Consider the following 9,710-nt stretch of genomic DNA (forward strand, 5'->3'; position numbering starts at 1 on the left):
TAGACATGAAAACTAAGAGATTTATAAATTGCATTGAGACATTTAATGTACAAAATTAGACATGAAACTAATAGCGGTTAGTAAATTGCATTGAGACATTTAATGTACAAATTTAGACATGAAAACTAAGAGAGGTTAGTAAATTGCATTGAGCAATTTAAACCTTTGCTTTTGTTTCAAAATGATTTCTTGCCTAGCACCAAGATACAGTATTATTTCTAAAGCATGAGTTTGGCGTTAGAGTTATTAGAGTTTTCTTTAGTATATATGGCACAAAATGTTATACAAATGGGACCAGAGGAGAGGTGATGGGAGTGTGTGTGTGCTTATATCAAAATTTCAAAACATGGTAAGCCAATATTATTTATAAGTCAAATTGGGTGTCTTGTTTGTAATAAATAATGTTCATGTAAAGCAGTTTATGTTTTGTGGTTGCCAAACAATAGAGAAATGAAAGGTGTATTGACTATATATTGCTGTAATGATGTTTGTTATTATATGTATTGACTATATATTGTGGTAATAATGTGTTATTATATGTATTGACTATATATTGCTGTAATGATGTGTGTTATTGTATGTATTGACTAAATATTGTGGTAATGATGTGTTAATTATATGTATTGACTATATTTTGCTGTAATGATGTGTGTTATTTTATTTTGTCAATGTGTTGAGAAATGTTGGATATTTATATTTTTTGAAATTGATATAATAAATGCACATGTTGTAAAGGATCATTGCGATTATTATTTTTGTAATAAATCCACTGGCTGTAATCATTCATTTTTACTTTTTTTTGTTATTATAGTCTAACTTGCTTTTTTCTTAGCCCTGGTATGCACTAACACTGAGCACTTAAACTAGAAGTTTGATATTGTACATATTTTATATTTTTTCACAAATCTGAACCTAGTGGATTGATGCTACCTTTTGGCTTAAATCGACCCACAGTGAGGGTCCCCTAAGGGAAACAATTCTTATGGATGAGGGCAAAAGGTCTGCTGGATCTAGTGACAGAAGGTCCTCAACCTATTCTTCCAGCCACAATTGTAGTTGTTTAATCGATACCATGATAGACTATTCATTCATGCTTGGTGCTTGTCACGTGAGCCTTGTCAAGAAAGTAAGTTAAGCCTTCTGTCGTGAAGAGAATCTCATGAGCTAGAAGGCCCACCGTTATGAATGTATACAAGTGGAAGTTATGGTTTTCAGGTACTTGTGTAATATAATTTGTGTTGTCCCACGGAGAATCTAAATCCCACAATTCTCTGGCTCTCCACTATGATTAGAGGTAACCTCTCGAAACACAAATGTAATATTAAAGGGACACTCCAAAAATACAACTAAAACTTTCTTTGTACTGCATAATGTATGTTAGTGTGTGTGTGTATGTGTATGTATGTATGTATGTATGTATGTCCTCTTAAGGGGCCCCGAGTGGTCTAAAGCTCTCTCCATTACGGATCACTGCCATCTCACCTCTGCATAGGTTCTAGTCTCGGATTCGGCCAATGTGGGTATGTGAGAAAGCTTGCCAGTAGCTTGTCGGGGGTTGGTGGTTCTTTCTGGGGTTTTCCCGGGTTCTTCCTCCACCATTAATACTGGCCGCCATGTATAGCCTATCGTGTGCTGAACAATGGCGTTAAACCCTACAACAACAATGTCCTCTTAAACAGATTACATCAGGCTTACCAAATTTAGGATAATGCATTGCATGCATTACAAGGTTGATAAACATGCAAAATATGAAAATTTCATATCATTAAGGGATACCCATATTTTATTTTTGTTAAAGTCTTAAGCTACATCTAATGATTGTATATAGTTGTATGCTTCTAGGGTGAAAACTAACCAGGTGTCAGTTATTTAAAGAGCTCAGACAAAAAAAAAATGAAATAATTATATAATGACAGGTGATGGGTAAGTAATTAGTTGATATTTGCTGATAGGTCAATCTAAATCCAGCCACAATGAATAAATGTGCATGCAAAATTATCACTGAAGAGTGAAAAATGCTGTATAAATATTTTTTTCTGAATAATTCAAGTGGTTTAAAATAGGTAAGAGATGAATAATTTTTCATGTACATACAAAACATACTAATATTTCAGAAAGCAGATAAAAGATTTACTTGAAATATATTTCACATGTCACAGATACACATCCAGAAAGAGAAATATATACATGCACGTATCGCAAACAAATTAGGAAAAAAACATATACAATAAATACACTGCGAGTGGCACTGATTTACAAAATTTACATCAGATTTTGCATGAATGCATGAAGGTTTTACAATATTGAAATTCATAGTCATTTGCAGGCAAAATAATTTGAGGCGAAATGAGAGAGAGAGAGAGAGAGAGAGGGAGAATATTTAAGTAACACTGGTTCAGGTTTGCAAGTTAAATAATTTGACAGATGCTCATAGTTTTTATGTAGGAGGATTTTGTTCTGCAGATGGACTGGTTTCATCAGTGTTATCGCCTTAGTCTGTTATGCTTCGTCACTTTTGGTCTGAGCAAAGCACTTGTCCTCATGGTACGTTACGCCTTGTCACTTATGGTCCCAGAAAGCACTTTTGCCGTGAGGTCACGAAAGTTTCTTGACCTCATGTTAAGAAGATCTGGGAAGTCACTGATGTAACTCTTGATCTAAAAATAAAATAAAGTTTTTATAAGTCAAATATTTATAAAATCAGATTGTATATGTGCAAAGGTTTGGTAAATACGCTATCGACGGGATGAGCCAAAAGGTGATTTGAAAAGGTTTATTACTATACGTACAAAAGTACTAGCAATGTGAGACTAGTTGACATGTATTGACTCAAAATTGTGAAAAAAGGGTTTTTTGGTTTCCTTTCAAACAAGATGGGAGATTATTGGGATGCATACAAATCAGTTTGTCTGCCTTGGTTCAAATTCCTAGAAAGGATACTGTCTGTTACATATGTATTCTACTTGTGGAGATTAACTAATGGAAACCTATTTTTTTCAGAGAATTTCTTTTTACTAATTATCTATTTTGTCAAATTAAGGCATAGTTCTAAAAGCTTGTATTCCTTTGAGGATAACAATCATTAATTCCTTTTGAAACTGAGTTTTTCATTTTCATGAACGACGATTCAGTTGGGCCAGAAAAGTTTTTCTTTTTAGAGGGAGATTATTTTTCAGTCTGCGTGACAATTTCAGATCTTCTTTTAGCAACACAAATCTGACTGATCCCCATTTTCAGTGCAGGAAGGCGGAAGTTAGATATTGTTTTCCAGATCTCCAAATGATTTTAGGTGGCACATTGTGGTTAGCATGCTGGACTTGCAACCTGGAAGTTACAGGTTCGAATCCTACCATCAGAACTCGACAGGTTGGTTACGATGTAGTGTTCTTGACTAAAGTAATTTACTGCAATTTCCAGGGCAAAACATAATCATTCATGTATTGCTTTAGTTTGAAATACCAACACCAACACCAAACCAATCTCAAAATGGCTCTGACCGATACTACAACTCACATAAAATCACTTTTGACTGGTTTGCCATTAAGATCAGGTATGACTTATATTTTTATTGTTTGGACATGCAACTTCTATAATTTTGCTTATAACATCTTCCTTTATTTGCATCTGCTGTGTTCCTGTTTTTAGGGGTGTGAACACACCTTGCAGTACCAAGCTAACACCTGTTAGGTAAGAAGTTAAGAATCGTGGTTCGGTTGAGTGAAGTATATTTTCAGTTAAATCATTAGAAAATCCCATTTTTCGGCAACTGAAATGCACCCAGTTCAAATCTGTATCGCTCTTACTAGTAAATGTGTTGTATTTACAGTTTAGAATCGTGACTGTAACCTCTTCATGTTATGTTCACAAAAGTGACTTCAAAAATTTTCGAAATACAATGATGTTGATTATGCACTGTATTCGGAACTCAATGGCCCTTACAAATGTTCACTTTAGATATATTCATTTCATTAATAATTACAGCATTGTCACATTGTTATTTAAAAATCGAAAAGGCACGCCATGTTCACAAAATTTGCTGCAAAGACTCCATGATGAAACGTTAAAATTGTATAAAATGATAGTGATTGAGCATGGTTGGAGCATTCATTTATACTTGCAGTAAGGTAAATAAAACATCTTTCAGAGTAATACAAATATTGTTCTCTAGATTTGTTAGGCCATATGTATTTGACGGAATATATATATATATATATATATATATATATATATATATATATATATATATATATATATATATATATATATATATATATAAAGTTGACATTTAGATCCGTTGTAGTAAAGTCACACCTTTCTGTTCGTGCTGAATTAAATATCTTCGTAACTATAACGATTTTAGTCTATATTACGTTACCATTTTCAATAACAGTCTTGTAGACTTGAAACCATAGTAATGAGTCGTTGATATCAACATAGCCTCCATACTGCGTTGCCCGGGGATACAAGCGAGAGCAAAGTCCAAGCAGGCACGGTACAGCTGCGAAAACCCGAAAACTTGAGCTGCGTTAAGCAAACCTGACAAGTAAAACATAAAATATATAAATTAATCACAAATTAACCAAATGTTTATTGTCAATATACATCTTCGTTAACAAAGAAAACGACCTACTAATTATGTTTTGTGATACAATACACAATGCTTTGCCTATGATAATTGATAACTTTTTTATGAAGATTTAAACATATATAATGAATACCTGAAGCTGGATAAAACAGCAACTTAACTTGTTTCTGTTTGATGTATTCTTCCCCGCCCTACATCTATATGTGGAATCAGGACTTTTACAAATATGGTGAACATCTTTACATTGTCATTACCGAGATTTAAAGATAATCTACCGTAAGAGGTGTTGGAACAGCTATCAATGCACGGCACTTATAACGTACAAATGAATGAACGGACGATAAGTTCCTACAGATTCCACTTGTTTGTTGTTTTGTTTTTGCGTTCGTAACGTCAATTTTTCGCCTAGAAACAGCAGCAGACGTAGCAGCAGCAAAGGCACGACATGAACCACTACGTTTAAATCATAAGAATATATTTCTCCCCTGCCTCCCTGCCTGATTAGATACATTTACAAATCATATTCACCTTGACCTCGCCCGAGGGAGGGAAAAAGTAAATTAATACGAAATGCCAGAATACATTGAATTCTACATTCCAAGTATGATAGCTATTTGGGAATTTTGACCATACTAAAAAACGTTAACAAAATATTGACGCCCTCGCAGTCGGCACGAGTGATAACTTTGTCCCGTACACGCTTACGTTAATAATTAAAATAATAAGAATAGCAATAATAAAAACTGTTTTGATGATAATCATGATGTAGAAATGATTCATGCTTACCTACGACTGTTGTTGGTTCTATGGTTACCGTACCTGCGTGAACGTATGTCATCAAATGTTCAAAAATTTCAGGTTCAAAATCCTCGATGGGGATCGTAAGTTTGGTAACGTCGTCATGGCCAAGATAATAACTTGACCTTCGCCTTGCAATGGTCCGAACGCTGGACAAGATATTTCTTATATATGATTTCTTGCCTCGACGCGTCTGTGGCTTGGTCAGGTGGGACAAAATCATCTGATGAAATATTCTGCAATGTCGATTGGAAGACACTAGTTAGGCATACGGAGACAATGTAACAGAAAGAAAGACATACAGACGGACATACAAATAAATAAGCAGATAAACATGTTATGTCTTTCTGCTAATCGATTCTAGTTAATCCATAATACTCCTTAAAATACAATCATCCTCATCAAAGCAATACGTTTCGACGGCCACATAATCTTTTCAAACATTGAGAGAATCGCAATGAAAGCGAAGCAATACAGGCACCATTGTTTTCCTACATGAAATATGGACATAGCTGAAAATCAGTGCATAATAGATAAATAAATGAATAAATAAAGAAAAACATCTACTTTTAATAAACTAATATCTGTTATGTTGGAAAATGTAATTTTGATCAGATTGATAAATAATATAAAGAATCTGTACAATAACTAAAGAACAGGTGTGAGTCTGGGCTGATTATGTAACAATATATAATATTTTAGTATTGCAATCTTTAATATATATATATATATATATATATATATATATATATATATATATATATATATATATATATATATATATATATATATATATATATATATATATTCCGAGATTAAATCGACTATAAAGACTTCTCATGTACATCTGAATAAATATTTTGAATGTAAACTTGGAGTGAGACAAGGCTAAATTTCAATGAAAATGATGGAACATGAATTTTTGTTGACAAAGAACATAATATTCTGTTACTTTATTGTCATGGTGTGTGTATTGTTGCTGAAGCTGTTTTAGAAATATGATGTAAAATAGACACGCTGGAACTCTTTTTGTGTACAACGGGGTCTTATTGTTAACCTGTGATAAGACAAATATCACAAATATCAATGCTCTTGAAACGGTGGTAGACTTAAAACTATGAAATGTAAACTTATCGTACTGATAATATCCAATTTTATCTCATTACAGTTATGTGGGGTAATGTTTTCTAGTAAAATGAATTTGTCAAAAGTAATTGAGAGACGTTTTTTACAATCTGATAAAGAAGAATATCCCTATCACTGAGAATCCACTGATTTGTGTATCAAGCCAGTTTTCCTATATTCATTTGAAATTTGGTGATACAATAATATAAAAGTTTCAGAGAAGTTTCATTAAGTTCTGTGAAATTTATCAATCTTTTCAAAGACAATCTTCAAAATTGGAGCTATTTGTTAATGTGGATGTTATAAAATGCATATTGTCGATTATAGATTCTAAACTATTTGAAAATTGTTGCACATGCATAGCATCAAATATCCCGTGAAATTTAGATGAGATGATCAGAAGAAAAACAACAGCACAGTATATTTATTATGCCTTCAAACTAAAGAAAAATAACCTGCAAAGTCTATTATTATATATATTCGGTCATATGTATGTGGTGATATGACTACTATCATTCTGCAGATTTGTGGAATAATCGTACCTCATATTCATATTTTCATTATATCATTTTGTACTTGTGACAATGGCGTTATGCGAAAAACGATAAATTTATTTTGATTAGAAGGAATGCCTTACCTGCTCCTGGCACTCAATATTGCCCTTAAACTATAGACAGGCATCCGTTGTGGCCCAACAAGAAAGATGACGTCACAAAGCTCAGGAACGGAGATTATGTATCTCATGTCATCACTCAGACGGAGTGTGTCCTTTAGAACCATGGATGACGACTCTCGGGAATCATAAAATTCTGGATAAAGACGGAACAAACAAGTGGTAAAACAATAATGACATGTAAACATGTTACCTCCCTCCCTCTTCTCTGCTTCTTAAAGATTTAGTAAAAATAATTATCAATTAAAAATAGTTAACTGCGTTTATGTGTGTATGTATGGACGGAGAGAGAGAGAGAGAGAGAGAGAGAGACAGAGAGAGAGAGAGAGAGAGAGAATTGACTTTCATTTTAAATAAATGAAATCAAATATAGAGGCCTTTCTCGTGTTTAGTTTAGACAAAGCTCCTATTATAACAAACTACGTTTGCTTAAACAATATCTTAGTTCTACGTGTAAGGGTGTGGCATCAACAAAAACAGATCAAAACAAAACACAAAAGAAACTTGAGAGAGAGAGAGAGAGAGAGAGAGAGAGAGAAAGATGCGTACCTGTATTGGAGTAGATTCTAGGTGGTGTTTCAATAAAACATTGATTAAGACAATGCGTTCCATCCATTGCTATAAATGAATTATTTGCTTTTCTGTGACTTAGATGTTTTACGGAGAAAAGTCATTTACCTTTCCCTGTATGCTTATATATCTAATTCTACCTGAACAGATCATTTGATGCCCCGTGTCTTAAAATGGCACTCTTATTCTGTCATCATGTTTGAGTGACCACGTTGTTCGGAGTCTGTTAACTGAAATACTATTATTTTAATTAATGTACGCGTGACATTCAAAGCATGAACTGTTCATTAAACGACGCCCAGAAATGAAAGCCTTTCACTCAAGTAATGTTCATTCACAGATGAAAGAGTCATACCTTTTGCTCAGTTGTACTGACAGTGTAGTGACAAGTTCATTGATTTAGTTAAGTTTTTGTCGCCTATGGTGGTCATGTCTGGGGGTACCAATTAGCCAAACTAGTGAAGTTTCGTTGTAAATTTTGTACTAGATATTTAAATATATATATGATGCATAAATAAAGTCAAAATCATGTACTTAAAAATATTGTGTACATTTTATTCTGGCGCGATTTATCTAACTAAAATAACGATGTTCTTTTATCAGGTAGGTGTTTGAGTATTTCAGTACCGACACTAAGACTCGTGAGAGAAATAAAGAATAAACAGAACGTTGAGGATAGTTTAAAAGTTTGCGTGCCTTTTGTGGTCAATATACAATGTATTTTGTCTAATTAACTGAAAGCCTAATCAATTAACCCTGACTATATAATTTTAATGGGAGATTTTAAACTGCCTACTTCCAAATAATACAATTTCATTGTTGTGCAAATCAGATGTTCTTCACGAGTTAATAACCAACCCTACAAATTTTACAGAACATTCTGAGACCATGATTGATCTTATTTTTTATCAAGCCCTGACTTCGTATAATCTGCCAATGTTTTGGCCCCGATTCACGCTGACGTAGTTCGTTACCACTGTCCTATACAATCTACCTTTAAATTCACCATCACAAAATTACCGTGTTATGAAACAGAAATCTGGTTATAGGGCCAAGGGAGTTATACTCTTTTGAATTCAATACTCGCGTCTTTCGCTTGGAACATCGATTTTAATGTCAATACCATTGTTGAGAATTTTAGAGATATCATCCAAGACGCATTAAGTAAATGTGTACCATACAAGCGTGTTATTTATTATTCGCCAAACGATCCACCTTGGATGCATAATGAAATTAGGAAACTTATAAGGCAGATGAAACGATTGTATGACCAAACGAAACGTGCACAAAATCCAAGGCAATGGTTTCTCTATTGACACAAGAGGAACATGGTTATTAACGAGATTAGGAAGCCTAAATGTAATTATTACAACAGTCTGATGGCAAAAATCGGATCTTCATATGGAAACCAAAATACTGGTGGAAAATAATTAGAGAAATTCAAGGAAAGTCAAAAATGAAATCTTGCGAGTATTTGAGTGTGAGTGATAAGGTTGTAAGTGAAGACGGAGAAAAGGCAAACGTTTTCAATGATTCTTTTGTGAGCAGTCAACTATACAAAACGAAAATTTACCACAAATTCACAATTTATTTCTACGAGATTTAACATATCCCCCACTTGATGAGATTGAAATAACAGAGGATGATGTTTATACTGTCTTAGTAGTTTGAAATCCATCGAAGCATGTGGCCCGGACTTACTACACCCTAAATTGCTGCAAAAAATTGAACTGTCAATTAAATATCCACTCTGCCGCTTATTCAATATCTCCTCGCAAACTTCAGTGTTTCAACATCACTGCTCACTAGTAAAGGTAGTGCCGGTGCATAAGAAAGTTTTTGAAACCACTGAGTAAAACTATCGTCCTATATCTGTATTATGTACTTTATCTGAATTTTTTTTTTTTTTTTTTTAAAGTGTGTATTTAAATATTTAAACAATTATAGTGTGCAGCAGGA

At 33.5% G+C, this 9,710-nt stretch overlaps 1 protein-coding gene across 1 annotated transcript; it reads right to left on the reverse strand.

Annotated features, from left to right (window-relative positions):
• Nucleotides 1–2,354: 2,354 nt before the first annotated feature.
• Nucleotides 2,355–8,849, reverse strand: LOC149771351 (serine-enriched protein-like). The gene is made up of 4 exons (XM_089948563.1): nucleotides 7,146–8,849; nucleotides 5,372–5,619; nucleotides 4,376–4,536; nucleotides 2,355–2,657 (listed from the first exon to the last, which is right to left on the reverse strand). The coding sequence occupies exons 1-4, from the start codon at nucleotides 7,367–7,369 to the stop codon at nucleotides 2,550–2,552; spliced, it is 741 nt and encodes a 246-aa protein (XP_089804689.1). The 5' UTR covers nucleotides 7,370–8,849; the 3' UTR covers nucleotides 2,355–2,549.
• Between the last annotated feature and the right edge of the window lie 861 nt (nucleotides 8,850–9,710).

This window comes from Sinohyriopsis cumingii, unplaced genomic scaffold (genome assembly GCF_028554795.1).
Source record: "Sinohyriopsis cumingii isolate HCF-2022 unplaced genomic scaffold, ASM2855479v2 utg001938l, whole genome shotgun sequence".
Taxonomy (NCBI): domain Eukaryota; kingdom Metazoa; phylum Mollusca; class Bivalvia; order Unionida; family Unionidae; genus Sinohyriopsis; species Sinohyriopsis cumingii.

Coding starts and splice junctions, on each gene's coding strand:
- LOC149771351 (XM_089948563.1), bottom strand. CDS start 7,369: ATGTTTACATGTCATTATTGTTTTACCACTTGTTTGTTCCGTCTTTAT. Junction 4,537..5,371: donor AGAACCAACAACAGTCGTAG/GTAAGCATGAAT, acceptor TTTACTTGTCAG/GTTTGCTTAACGCAGCTCAA. Junction 2,658..4,375: donor CAAGACTGTTATTGAAAATG/GTAACGTAATAT, acceptor TTTTATTTTTAG/ATCAAGAGTTACATCAGTGA.